This window comes from Aegilops tauschii, chromosome 4 (genome assembly GCF_002575655.3).
Source record: "Aegilops tauschii subsp. strangulata cultivar AL8/78 chromosome 4, Aet v6.0, whole genome shotgun sequence".
In the NCBI taxonomy this organism is placed as follows: domain Eukaryota; kingdom Viridiplantae; phylum Streptophyta; class Magnoliopsida; order Poales; family Poaceae; genus Aegilops; species Aegilops tauschii.
In genome coordinates, this window is record NC_053038.3 from 354,054,740 (window position 1) to 354,069,865 (window position 15,126).

General features: G+C 42.2%; 1 protein-coding gene across 3 annotated transcripts; it reads right to left on the reverse strand.

Annotated features, from left to right (window-relative positions):
* Positions 1-1,518: 1,518 nt before the first annotated feature.
* Positions 1,519-4,739, reverse strand: LOC109780231 (uncharacterized). 3 transcript variants are annotated; one of them, XM_020338819.4, is made up of 6 exons: positions 4,380-4,737; positions 2,499-2,561; positions 2,281-2,406; positions 2,128-2,185; positions 1,965-2,020; positions 1,519-1,851 (listed from the first exon to the last, which is right to left on the reverse strand). In XM_020338819.4, exons 1-5 carry the CDS (start codon positions 4,625-4,627, stop codon positions 1,991-1,993), a joined length of 525 nt encoding a protein of 174 aa, XP_020194408.1. In that variant the 5' UTR covers positions 4,628-4,737; the 3' UTR covers positions 1,519-1,851; positions 1,965-1,990. The 3 variants fall into 3 exon arrangements, with proteins under 3 accessions (XP_020194408.1, XP_073352825.1, XP_073352826.1); XM_073496724.1 differs by lacking the exon at positions 1,965-2,020 and having other exon boundaries at positions 1,519-1,875; positions 2,097-2,185; positions 4,380-4,739; XM_073496725.1 differs by lacking the exons at positions 1,519-1,851; positions 1,965-2,020 and having other exon boundaries at positions 2,050-2,185; positions 4,380-4,739.
* Between the last annotated feature and the right edge of the window lie 10,387 nt (positions 4,740-15,126).

Here is a 15,126-nt window from a genome sequence, read left to right on the forward strand (position 1 = left end):
AGTCCGGACTGATCTCAAGCCCGCTTCTGACCGCCCTGACCCATCAAAAACCCTCATCCCTCGCCCGCACGCATTCCTGCCCGGTGCCAGCTGCCCGCATTCATGCCACTGTAGAGCGTGTCACTCAAATTGAAGACGGCTCAGGGCGGCATGACCTCTCACTGCCTCCGCCTTTGAAACGGCGCGTCGGCCGAGGGCGTCGCCCCCAATGCGTTTCCGTTGTCGCGCCTGTTCAATGCCGGAGACGCGTGACTGGAGGAAACGGGAAGGAAATCTACCACGCCCATTCAATGCCGCGTTCGTCCGTATGCCACCATTAGCAGGCTCGCCGGTCGAGAAACCCACTTCGGCGTCCCGCCGTGTGGCCTCACCGGAATCCGCTATTTAAGGGCAACCACTCCCGGCTATCTCCATGACACAGCACATCCGCTCCACATCCTCCTACTTTCCTCCACATCCGCCATGACCGCCAGCGGGAAAGCACTGTGGGACAGTCTGTCGCCGGAGATGAAGCACGCAGTGGTCGGCCTTGCCGCCGTGCCAGGCGGATCGAGGCCAGCTTGCCGGCCAGCTCACCCGAGGTCTCTGACGACGAGGACGACACCACGATGGAGACGGGCTCCGCGACTCCGCCCCGGTTCCTGCACCTCTTGTGCACGCCGGCTTCACCATGGAGCAGGCGCAGACGCACTTCAACGCCGCCATTGCGGAGGTGCAGCCTGCGCCGGTGCCTCTGTCGGTGTTCCAGCAGGCGCAGGAGAAACATCGGTACAACCTGTTCCTCCTGGAGCAGCACCGACTAGCGAAGGGCCAGATCTATCGTGAGCGCGAGCGAGGAGGCCGTGGCGAAGCAGCGTGCCATCTATAATGTCTTCCGCGCTCAAGCTGCCACTCACCGGGAAGCGGCCGCCGCGTAGTCGCAGTTGCAGGTGATCGCAGAGGAGAACAACGCGAGCTGCGCCTCCTACGCGCTGTCGACGAACCATCAACCGGACCAGTGGGACGAAGACAACACTGGCGCCACCATTTCCATCGTGGACTTCACGTCCACCAACGACAAACAGGTCGTGGACTCCTCCGAGGATGAGTAGGCCACGGGAGGCAACGGTGCCTTGTTTCCCATGTGGGCCAGTCTGTCTCCCCGCACTTTCACTTTATAAATTATCGTCAATGCAAATGGAGACGGCAGATGGAGGACAACACAGGCTTGGACGTCGGGTGCCGCCGCCATAGGATATGTTTAGGGGCGGGTCTATTTTTTTTAAATGTAATGAAATCCGCGATGTTTGTATGAATCCATCATGATTTTGTAAAATCCAATCGTGTTCGCACAAATTTCGTCCGTTTGTTGTAAAAAGTTTGAAATGCATGCCATTAGTTTTGGATGTCGTCCTCCCGCATCCGCGTCCGTGGATTGATCCCTTTGTCCGCGTACGGATGCAGAAAGATTTTTGTGGGTTGCTGCTGGAGATGCGCTTACCAGACATTCAGATACCGTGGACGCATATAGCACGCATCTGAAACGAACAATACAAGCACAGAAACTAAACAGACACGAGTACATGGCTAATAAGTAGTATCACTACAAAGGGAAACGAAGTACTGTAGTACACAGGTGTCCCCAGACCGAGCAGCAAACAGACTATGCCAACGAGTACAGCAAGGAAGTCCTCGAGTGCTACACGGTAAACAGCACTCAAATGGCTCCCAGCGGAGTACAGCAAGAAGTCATCAAGCGCTACACAGTAAACAGCACACGAATGGCTCCGACAGCATCGACGCCATTGGCGTTGTTAGTCTTGTACAAACTACGGCTTCACCGACGTCTCGAGGGGCGTATATGAGACGACCCTGCGAGAAGATGGAATTGATTATCTTCATGTTATGGGATATATAACAGCGGCCAGTACCACATCATGGAAACAAATGCTATTGTATGATGATAAGAGCGAATTTTATCTAACCTCAAAAAGGCAGGGACTGTTTTCCATCATGCCGTGCCAGCTATGGTAGCCGCATCCTGTGTTACACATTTATACAGAGGGCAGGAGGAAGACAAACGAATTACAACAACAAACATGAAGCACAAGTTCTACACAAAAACATGCCATAGAGTGGAGGACATACCGGCTTGGAGGTGTCTTTGTCCTTTCCTTCAGATGACCCACTAGGTGCTCCTGCAAACCTGGCATGGTAGTTAAGAGATGTTAGATATAGCTTGCTGTTACTTGTTAGATTTGGGTTCCGGTCAAAAGACATGGCACTGCCGCATTCATCTACCTAAGGGCCCGTGCCTTTCGCTTCTCTTCTTCCGCCTTGCCAACTTCTGTGCTCTGACCAAATCGCTCTAAGCGGGCTTTTTTCTTAGCCTCGGTATCATCAGAGGAGGGCGTGGGAAGGCCAAACCTACAAATTAATGGAAGTATGTATCAGTTCACAATTTGGGGTGGTAAAGAACATACAAGTGCATCACAGGTAATTAAGTGTATATCACACACCTCTCAGCCCTGGACTTCTTCTTCTGCTCCTCCATCTTTTCATTGGAAGATCCGGTCCCAAACCTTGTAAACAAGATAATTGGCAGCCACATTTCTTAGTATTTAAAATAACAAAAGCGTACAACAGATCAACCAAATAGGAACCACAGAAGTGATGGAGAAGACAGAATTAGTTAGCATGGGAACACCTCATTCAGTTTTCATCAAATTAAGATAACACACTAATATTGAAGGATTCCCTTAACTAGACTGACGCTGAGTTTCCACTGTAACAAAAATAAAAATAAAAATGACGTTGCTAACCAGTTCATGTACTATCGATCAGTTTAAATAATGCAGCATGTATAACGATTGTCAATCAGTTCAACGAATTGTGTTGGAATCGAGCCCATTAACTATAAAAAATGGTCCAGTCATTCCAGATGTATGCATAAGACATGCACAATGTTTCATAGATATTTGGAACACAAGCATACACAATGGAGAAAGAAGTGATGAACGGTAACATTCTTTCACCATATATAGATACAAAAGGTGTACAATAATAACATAATTCACCATACGGGTCTTAACTCTTATACCAACATAAACAACAAAATAAATATGACACGCCTGAACTTAACTGTTAATAAAGTTACAGCATAGTTTACCACAAAAAAATGAATATCCATATTTGCAAATCTTGTCTGCTTAGTTCCAGATATGTGTGTGTTTTCATTGATTAGCAGGGCGTAATGCGTTTTCAAGACTGCCTTTGACTATTGATAAGATTAATAGTATATGAGATGTATAATGTGAAAATTATATCATTGGAAGCTTCTTTCACGTACGAATTTGACGGTATGCCTTGTGTAACTTGCATGTCATATATTATTGCTCTAACATGCGGTCAAAGTTAGCCTCGAAAAACGCATTAGGCCCTATATATATGGATAGAGGGAGTAGATGTAAATACCATAGTAGGAGAATTTGCAAATGTTTCATTAGAGATGGGATGTATTGGGGTTCTAAAATCCTAACACCATGGCAGTCAATGTAATAAACCTTAAAGTCAAGACTATAGAGTAAAAAAAAAGATAATCATTGTACTACAGTAGTCAACTACAATACTCCCTCCGTTCCTAAATATAAGTCCTTTTAGAGATTCCACTACAAACTACATACGGATGTATATAGACCACTTTAGAGTGTAGATTCACTCATTTTGTTTCGTATGTAGTCACTAGTGAAATCTCTAGAAAGACTTATATTTAGGAACGGAGGGAGTAGAAAGGTTAGAAAAGAATTCAGCAGGTAAAATACTTGGCATTAACTATAGTTCACGATAGGGCCTTGACATCGCGATCTAGACTAAAGCAGCCTAACATTACAGGACAGTTCACATGCAACAAACATGAGCACCCTTGTCTCCTGGACCGTTGGAGATATACCAACTAAGTCGCTTGTTTCTTTGTTTTGTTTTTTTTTTGTTTCTTTTGCTTAAGGAAACCTTTACAACAAAGATTTCGCGGTTTGATAATAATCCATTATGTTGTAATAGTTTTTTTTAATCTAATACTCCTAAACATCCAGAAGCCACTCAATGATGTGATGCTTAATTTCTCATACCTGCGTAAATACCATCAAATCCATGCTTACCGAAAACAATGTAACTAAAAAACTCTAAGGTGAGCACACTATTATCCTATCACTGGAGATAAACCGCTAGCCAACAACAATCATAATAGGCTAATGCATCAAAATTCCGGAAACTAGAAAAGTACTCCATAACTTCCAACATGACTCCCCTAGAGAGTTAGGGACCACAAATCTCTCAGACTTGTAAGAGAGGGGAAAAAAAATCTCTAAACCCTAGGAAAAGGGATTTGATAGAACAATCACCTCTCGGCGCGGCTGCTTCGCTTCTCGTCCTCGGACATCACCACCTGCGTCCCAAACCGCTCCGCGCGGCGCATCTTCTTCTCTAGATCCGTGGCTGCCCCACCGGCGGCGGCGGCCGCGGCAGGGCTAGGGTTTTGGGCTGCTGTCGGGGAAGTGGGATTCGTCGCCTCCCCTGCGGCAGCAGCCGGCGGGGCCGTCAGCTCGGCGGCGGCCGGGACTTGCGCGGGCTTGGAATCCTGAGATGCCATCGTAGAGCGCTCGTCGGACAGGGAGGTCACGGTCGCGGACGCGGTGTGCGGCAAGAGATTTTCTGGTCTTCTGCTGCTTTTTCCTGCTCGAGTTCGCCGGTTCGCCCCCCTCTCCTGCCTGTATGCTTCGCAGATGGGCCACTTGGGTCGGTTCGAAGACAAAGGGCCTAGCGTGCGTGAACACTAGCACAACCCAGCCCGCTCCAAAATACATCGCAAATCAGATTTCGTCATCTTAGCTAAAAAAATGAACCCCTAAAAAAAGCTTAAAAAATGATTGTCTAAAAAAAAGCTAAAAAATGATTCTCGAAAAAAAAGCTCAAAAAATATATATCAGATTTCGTCATCAAATAAAAAAATACATTTCGTCGGGTTTCTGCTAAAAAATGATTTCGTCAGGTATCTAAAAAAGAGATTTTGCCAGGAAAAATGTTTATTTTTAACCAATAATTGCCCTATTAGCAAATATTTTGTCTGGTCAAAAATTTATGTCATTAGATTCATATTCCAAAATATTTATTTATGTTATGGGTTTTAATAAAAGAACGACATCTTTTTTGGAGGCCGACAACTTTATTGGTTTTTCAACAATATTACACAGAGTTCCCCGGATGCAATCTGGAACAGAATAGAAATGACTAACTGAATGCATACAAACTCTAGCTAACAAATGAGCGTGCTTGAAGATCACCGAATTGAAGGCACCAGAAGCAATTTTAATATCAGAAACCATCACACAAATAGAAGAATGATCATCGCTGAAGAATGGATCTTCTGCACCACAGATAGGCATGTTGTGGCAAAGATAACATCAACTTCTTTCTTTTCCAATGCCAAATGAATAGCTCACCGAAGAGCTATGGCCTCGGCCATCTCCGGCTCGAGAACACCAATAACTGGGTCGCTGCAGGCCACTACAAAACGTGCCTCATGGCCCGAGCGATGACCCCTATGCATGATTTGTCAAGCTCGGGAAGGATGGTGACAGAGGAATTGAATACAATGGTATCAGACGACGACGGAGACCAAGTTATACCGGAGATGTTGGTATCATGCATGTGTTCAATATCAGGTTTAAATATGCTACAAAGTGGTCCCACAAGTGCCTTGATTTTTTTGGGCTTACGTTGATGATGGAGAGCCTCTAGATTATTCTAGCATAGTTTCTGGCTTCCCAAACGTACCATATAGTCACTGTCAGCACAGTACAATTCTGGTCCGTGGATCGACCAAGGAAATCAAAAAGGCACTTTTTAAGGATATAATGTTATGGCATTGTATATAGATCCTATAATATCCTTGATCACATCTCATACATCTCTAGCATGAGGACAAAAGAGAAGAGCATGCTCCACAAATTCTAATATATTGCAAAAATAGAAAAGTTTAGAGAAATGAACCTGGCACCCTTCGGGAGAATATCCCGAGTAAAACACCATAAAACAACCATCATCTTACTAGGTGCTTTAACTGCCCAGATCGACTTCCAGCGTCTTCCATCATCAGATCGGTTGGAACTTTGATCAAGGCCACGAATAGCACTTTTCTCAAAAAAAATTGAGCAGTATGTGCCATGTTGTACTCTGACCGAACAGAATAATCACTGTACTTAGTGAATGACCATCTCACAAAATCATCCCCAACATGTGTAAAGATTGGTATGAGTAGAATCTCTAAGGCATCATTTTCTCAAAAAAAACCTCCATCTCCTCATTGCGGGTGCATCATGTATCATCCGGAAGACAATGGACTTTAGCATTTGCAGGGATGGGTGAAGTGGGTTGAAGAACATGTGGAGGGAAGGAAGGAATCCGGTGATATGATAAAAATATGCACTTGCTTACCATCACAAAACTAAACACCATGTTTCAGTAACTTGTGACCAACGAGGATGCCTCTCCAAGATCTAACTAGTAATTTTGTGCAGAATACCGTCAAGAACAACTTCAACATCATCACAAGGATCGAAAGTGAAAAGGTTATCTTAAAATTTACGAACCATACCTTTAATCGCCACTTGTGAATTGCAAAGAGAACCATCATCTCGGGCCAGACAGTGAATTTTGTTAGTACATTTCTGAACTGTAGCTCGAGGATAGAAGAATCTTGTATTCCGGTCTCCCTCATGGAGACAATCCACCCTAGACCGTTGCATCACCATAATCTCCTCTCGCTCAAAAAGTTCACAGAGCATCATACCAAACACGCTCAAGATGCTATCTATAACCAGCATCACGCAACCACATATCTTCATATTTGAACCCTTGTTCGTGGCACTTGGCGCTTCACCGTAGATAACCGAGATAAAAAATCAGTACAACATAGTGATCCAAAGATGTCATTGTCAAATGTTCAACATCATAGTCATCATGAATATTAATAAAATTGCCATTAACCACATCTCTATCGAGATGAACCTTAACATGGAATTGTGGATCTTGACGATTACACCATGTGAACTTTGGACTTGAGAAACCAAGGTCCATCAACTCACAATCCATAAGACAATCACGAAAGGCATCAATTTGAGCTTCCGGACAAACCCGATGTCCACAATGCTCATCCTGGGATAGAACCTCATTGAAGTCCCCACAAAAATCCACTGGCCTTGTCATTGTGCCTTCATAATTTGAGAAACTCCCAAAACTAAGCTCTATCCTATCTTCTGGGCTCACCATACACGAAAGTCACACGCCAAGTTGCCCCTCTTCCGAAGTGACATGAACATCAATGCAACAATCATTATACGCCTTTAGAGTGACACTCACAAATGTCATCCAAAAAAGGCCAGCCCCCACTGAGACCATCAGAGTCGACAACATAACAATTGGTGAAACCCAAAGACCACATGAAAGTTTTGACACGAGAATCCCTCGTCTTCGTTTGCGAGAGCAAAAGGGGGAATGGTCGGTGAAGCTTCACTACCAATGAAGCTTGCCAACTGTTGAGTCCGACCCCGCCTCGACAATGCTGGCCTAAGGTACTCATTGTGTCTGGCGGGGCTGTTCCACAACTGCCACCGGATCCGCCAGTCAAATAGGGGTCGTTCTCTGTTTCTTATTTGATTCATCTACAACAATGTCCCTGGAAGAAATTATAGTTCCACTATGTTAGCAATGACAAAGGGCAAGAGGCTCGACACCAGATAACTGCTCCTCTAAGCTAGGTTGGGCACTTTGATCTTTTGTAGATTTTCTCTTCCTTACTGTCATCCCTTTGTCAAAGATAGAATCGTGCGTGCCTTCTGCATGGAGGAGAGCACAATAGGGGCATTCCGCTTCACCTTGTTCAGCAACCAAAATGTCTCTCGCCTCTTTCTTTACCATCTTTAATAGTACAAGTATACAACTCTGGTTCATCATTCTTTGTTTGGTGCTTATGTAATTCTTTTTTGATGTAATTCTTGAACATATGTACCTGTGAATCGAATAATGCATTGGTTGTTGAACCTAATGGATATGAATGAAGTTATAGCCTAGTTTCAAATTGAAATTTGGTACAATTTTACATAGCAGCAAATAAATTAGGGTGAAAATACACTCTACAGGTCATTACGGCGCACACGGTCTATAAAGCACAACGTGTGTGATATACATCATAATTTGACATGGTTCACAGAGAGGAAACGTGTGTAACCATGCACACAGTTGCCATTTGCTAAGCGTGTGTAATGTCAGACAATATCACAAACGGTGTGTGTGTGATTGTCGCCTTATCGTACACGCTTTATAATCATGAATTGTTTGTGATGTGGCGCGCATCATAAACATAGAGCTAGTTTGGTACGTGCCTGGACTGCGCCTGGTATAAGGTAAAACCACAGAATTCTGACTGCGATGGGGTCTTCATGAGCAAGCAAGTTGGATGCACACTCACTTGGTTTTCATGTTGAGCTTTCATAGACTTATAGCTCTTAGTGCATCTGTTGCATGACAATCCCTACTCCTCGCATTGACATCAATTGATGGGCATCCCATAGCCCGTTGATTAGCCACGTATATGTGGCACTATCTTCCTTTTCTGACTTCCCCTTATTGATCTCTATCATCGCATTCTATGCTATCCATAGTGCTATATCCATGGCTCACGCTCATGTACTGTGTGAGGGTTGAAAAAGCTGAAGCGCGTTAAAAAGTATGAACCAATTGCTTGGCTTGTCATCGGGGTTGTACATGATTAATACTTTGTGTTAGGAAGACCGAGCATGACATCACTATATGATTTTATAGGGATATCGTTCTTTAGCATTTGTATTTTGAAAGGCATGATTGTTTGTTGGTACGCCTGCATATTGATGTCTTTATATCAAATTGTAGACAATTGCATTGAATCATTCACATCTTAATATTCATATCCTAAAAGAAAGAGTACATGATGAATATGTTAGGCAGCATTCCACATCAAAAGTTCTGTTTTTACCATTTACCTACTCGAGGATGAGCAGGAATTAAGCTTGGAGATACTTAATACGTCTCCAACGTATCTATAATTTTTGATTGTTCCATGCCATCAATCCTGAATGTTTTGTATGCAATTATGTGATATTTTATATCATTTTTTGAGACTAACCTATTAACCTAGTGCAAGTTACTGTTTTTTGCTTGTTTTTTTATTTTTAGAAATCAATATCAAACGAAGTCCAAACAGAGAATAATCTTTGGATTAATTTTTTCTGGACCAGAAGGGACACATGAAGGTTCAGGAGAAGACCAAAAGAGCCACGGGGGAGCGACAAGATCGTAGGCGTGCCCGAAATCTGATTCCAAATATACCAGAAACCCACACAAAACACTTTTTTCGCCGCCGCAAGCTTTTGTTCTTCCGCGATCCCATCTGAAGGCCTTTTCCAGTACTCTACCGGAGGGGGAATCGATCACGAAGGGCTTCTACGCCATCCTTGCTGCCTTCTGATGATGCGTGCACTGGTACCGTAATGTGCTATACAAACAGTTTTTAACCCCTTTCCGCGACGACATTCTGAATTGTCGCCAAGTGAGTGTGTGCGATAGGGGGTCCTTCCCACACGACCGAAAAATCGTCGGGGATAGGCGAGCGGCTACTGACGATCACCATAGAATAAACGTATGAGAAGTCGCCCCAGTCCCACACGTTACGTCTCGACGTTACGTTTCTGATCCGAGAGACATCCAAAACGATTACGCCGCTATAGTCGTGTGAAAAAGGTGGACATCACAAACATTTAATCTATTGATATGTTTGGGATAGGTATGTTATCGCACATAGTTCAAGAATGTAAAATGTGTGTGGTGCCTCTACTAACGCCAACGTGTCCATTTCCATAACTGTGTGCGATAGGTATTCCTATCACACACGCACACATGTTTGAAATGTTTGTCGTACTATCATGAATCACACACGCATATGAGACGAAACCGTGTGTGCGTCCGTCGGGCATAGCAAATGTTTCACGTCAAAGAACTGTCTGTTCTCTATTTTTCATCGCACACCCTGTTTTCTTTATAACCGTGTGTATGTTATGTTATTCGCTCCTGTTTAATTTTATTTTCCCCTATAATTTATTATTTGAATTGGAAATTTTAAAATATGAAACGTGGAATTCAAATTCTCAGCACACTGGTTCAACAACCAATCCATAAATAAAATTCTCAGTACAATATGTTCAGTAATTACAGGATTAGGCAGCAATTAACTATGATGAACCACAATATTTAGAGGCGGTAAAGGTGAAGAGACAAGTGTAAATCATTTTGGCTGCCGATGGTGTTGAAGAAGTGAAATGCCCATAATGTGCCCTCCTGCATGCCATAGGCACTAACAACTTTTGTCCAACCCCTTGTGATGATCGCCCGCTCATCCTTCACCGCCTTCACGAAGAATTCTAGAGCATTATCATGGTAGCATGAATTATATACTTTAACCTTAGTTGCCTCCACTCTGGTCATGTAGTTTGCAAGGTAATCATCCGTAAATTGCTTCGGAAACCACTGAAAAGAGAAAACTTTCAGATACTTAGGTTTAATAGAGTAACTTGTTGTGGGCAGGGGGAAAAGGCAACACATTACTTACCATCCTAATATTCACTGTTGTCTTGGACAAAGGGTAAATAAAGAGCTTAATTCCCATCACCCGTCTCTTTAGCCTAACAATCTTTCTTAGTTTTCTCACATGATGCTTGTTCATGAATATCTCATTGCCCCATACGCAAAAGGGATCAAAGCGTGGATCAGTACCGCTCATATATGTACCTACAAGCAACCAGTAAATGTTAGAAGCTAAACTGAGATTGCACATATGATGTAAAATACAACTACCTACGTTCCTAAGTACAAGTATTTTTTATACATTTCAATATGAACTACATACAGATGTATATAGACATAGTTTAGATTAGAATCTAGATTCACTCATATTGCTCCGTATGTAGTCTATATTGGAATCTCTAAAAATACTTATATTCAGGAACAGATGGTGTATAAGACATGGGATGCAGCTAACCTCGACGGCAAACAACAGCATCGCCCATTGTAGCCCTGTGTAAGTACATGGAAAGGGAATGTTAACTACAACAGGGTTAACATCCACCAAAAATAGCAAATGGTAATAAAACGGCAGCATCTGTAGTGATATCTTCATTGTGAAAAAGTAGCACAGTAGAAAAGGGAAGGATTAAAAAATGGATAGAATTGTTTACTACAACAGACAAACTAGTATAGCCATTGAAACTGGTACTAATAGAAATGAAATTGACATAGTTAAACATTGCAAGGCAGGTGCTGCTAGAGCAGAGAATGGCCCTATTGTCTATAAAAAGGTAGGGAAAATAGATAAGACGGGCTAGGCGTGTTTACTACAATATGCTTAATACATGAACCATACAAAACATGGCCATTGCAACTGGTATTGGTAAGATTCAACTGGCCAGTTCATACTTGGTAAGTCCTGAGGGGTAGTTGCTGACCGAGAGTATATCGACCAGAGGGGGCATGAATGGGAGATTCAAAAATTCTTTTGAATGTTTTGAAACCGATCCAAATCACAGCAGCAAAATAATGGAAAGAGGGAAATGAACTAAATCAATCTTCATCTTCAGAAGCATATTCCTCGATGAAAGAAGTGATAACAGTACGAGCTTGGGAAATCACAGGTTTAACTACGTTGAGAGTGATACAACATGCAAACAGATGCAGTAGAATGAGACACAACATGATACGCACACGTCTCCAACGTATCTATAATTTATGAAGTATTCATGCCATGTTTACAACAATTTTATATGATTTTGGTATGATTTGATTAGAACTAACCCAGACTGACGCTGTTTTCAGCAGAACCACCGTGGTGTCGTTTTTTGTGCAGAAATAAAAGTTCTCGGAATGGGCTGAAAATTTATGGTGATTTTTTTTGGACCAAGAGAGACCCCCGAGGCATCAGAGTTGGGCCAGAAGAGCCCCGAGGAGATGCCAAGGTAGGGGGGCGCGCCCTACCCCCCCGAGAGGGTGCTCCCAGCTTGCCGCTGCCTCATGGACCCCCTTGACGTGAGACCGACGCCAAAAATTCCTATAAATAGCAGAACCCTAGATCGGAAGTTCCACCGCCGCAAGCCTCTATAACCACGAAAAATCAATCTAGGCCCTCTTCGACACCCTGCTGGAGGGGGGCATCTTAACCGGAGGCCATGGAGGAGGAAGCCGGAGGGGCCATCATCACCATGGAGGCCAAGGACCAGAGGGAGAACCTCTTCCCATCTAGGGGGGAGGCCATGGAGGAGGAAGCACAATGGGGAGACTCTCTCCCCCCTCTCTCTCGGTGGCGCCGGAGTGCCACCGGGGGAATCATCGTCACAGTGATCGTCTTCATCAACATCACCATCTTCATCACCTTCCTCATCTCTTTTCGGTGGTCCACTCTCCCGCACCCTGCTGTAATCCCCTACTTGAACATGGTGCTTTATGCCACATGTTATGATCCAATGATGTGTTGCCATCCTATGATGTTTTGAGTAGATTTCTTTTGTCTTTTGGGTTGATTGATGATCTAGATTGGTTAGAGTTGTATGTTTTATTTTGGTGCTGTCCTATGGTGCCTTCTGTGCCGCGCACACATGAAGGATTCCCGCTGTATGGTGTTGCAATACGTTCATGATTCGCTTATAGTGGGTTGCTAGAGTGACAGAAGGTTAAACCCGAGTAAGGGGGTTGTTGCGTATGGGATAAAGGAGACTTGATACTTTAATGCTATGGTTGGGTTTTACCTTAATGATCTTTAGTAGTTGCGGATGCTTGCTAGAATTCCAATCATAAGTGCATATGATGCAAGTAGAGAAAGTATGTTAGCTTATGCCTCTCCCTCATATGAAATTGCAATAATGATTACCGATCTTGTTAACAATTGCCTAGGACAATTCCGCACACCGACCCATCATTATTCCACACTCGCTATTTATAATATATTATAATATATTCTAACTTTATGTTATCAACGCCTATTTTTATATTTTAGCTCTCCGATATCATGCAAAAACATCCTCTTCATACCCACAACGTAGTTTTATTTCTCGTTTCTAGATGGAAGCAAACGTTCGGTGTACGTAGAGTCGTATCAGTGGCAGATAGGACTTGAGAGAATATTGATCTTACCTTTAGATCCTTGTGGGTTCGACACTCCATACTTATCACTTCCACCTTTGGAAATTGCTACGACGATTCCTTGAACTTGGGGATTATCAAGCTCTTTTGTGCCGCCGTTGCCGGGGAGCAATAGCGTGGGGTTGATATTCTCGTATGTGCTTGTTTGCTTCCTTCACTAAGTAGATTTTGTTTTCCCTTCTGTTTTTGTTTTCTTTAGTTGTGGGTGAAAGATACCAAAAAAATAAAAAAAATGAAAATACAAAAAAAATTACTTGCCTCTTATGCCTAAAAACTTTTTCAATAAGAGAAGTGATTGGAAGGTTATGCATTGTTGAAGTGAGGGTCGACCTTGAACACTCGTGTTCATGCTCATGGAAATAATGTAGAATTTTTCATGGAAGTTTCTCAAAAATAATTATCCCCTTGTATATATCCATTGTATGATAAAAATAATGTACCAAGTTTTGGTTTTAGGATGATTAGATTGTTTGCTACATGTGGTGCAAAAACAGAAACTTTGGCTGTAGTGCGTGAATTTACATTTTTTACTAGAACGTCAAAAGTTTCTGAAATTTTTGCATAGTACTGCTATGAAAATTGTTTATTTTGTCCTAATTTTTTAGTCTTTTTGGAATTACATAAGTATACGAAGTTTCCAGATTGCTACAGACTGTCCTGTTTTTAACAGATTCTGTTTTCTATGTGTTGTTTGCTTATTTTGATGAATCTATGGGTTGTATCGGGGGGTATGAACCATGGTGAAGTTGGAATACAGTAGATATAATGCTAATATGAAATTGGAATGAGTTTACAACAATACCTAAAAGTAGTGATTTGCTTTATTATACTAACGGATCTCACAAGGTTTTTTGTTAAGTTTTGTGTGGATGAAGTGTTCGAATGTCGAGAAGTTATCGGTATGAGAAGAATAAGGAGAGGCAAGAGTTCAAACTTGGGGATGCCCAAGGCACCCCAAGTAAATATTTCAAGGATACTCAAGCATCTAAGCTTGGGGATGCCCCGGTTGGCATCCCATCTTTCTTCTTCAACAATTATCGGTATATCTCAGTTTTTGTTTTGTTCACATGATATGCGTCTTTTTTGTGTTTATTTATTTTTATTTTCCTTTATGAACCATGCTAGTATGAGATAGTCCTTCATTGATTTATAGAATGCTCTTTGTGCTTCACTTAAATCTTTTGAGTATGGCTTTACAGAATGCTCTTTGTGCTTCACTTAAATCTTTTGAGTATGGCTTTATAGAACGCTTTGTGTGCTTCACTTATATATTTTGAGCTTGGATGTTGGTAAATCTATATTAATTGTAGAATGCTCCATGAACTTCACTTATATATTTTGGAGTATGAATAAGACTATCATCGAAATTAGCCTTGGAAGAGTATCATTAAAATATCATGCCTAGCTAGGGGCGTTAAACAATAGCGCTTGTTGGAGGCAACCCAATTTTATTTTTATGTATTTGGTTTTTGGTCCAGTTTATCAATAAATACACATTATTACATCTGTAGTAATTTTTTTGGTGTTTTAATTAGTGTTTGGGCCAAGTAAGGCCTTTGGGATGGCTTACTTTGATAGTTGATTCGATCTTGCTGAAAAACAGAAACTTTTGCGCCCAGTAAAATAATTTTCGAAAATCATAGAAGTGTGCTTTTGATCTGAATTTTTTACTCAAGATTTATATACAAATTGCCCAGGTTTCCCTAATTTTTGAGAATTTTTGGAGTAATAAAAGTATGGTTGTTGTTCAGATCATTACAGATTGTTCTGTTTTTGACAGATTCTGTTTTCAATGCATAGTTTGCTTGTTTTCTAGTTTCTATGGCTTATATTGCTCAATATAAATTGTAGAAATGATATGGTACAATAGGC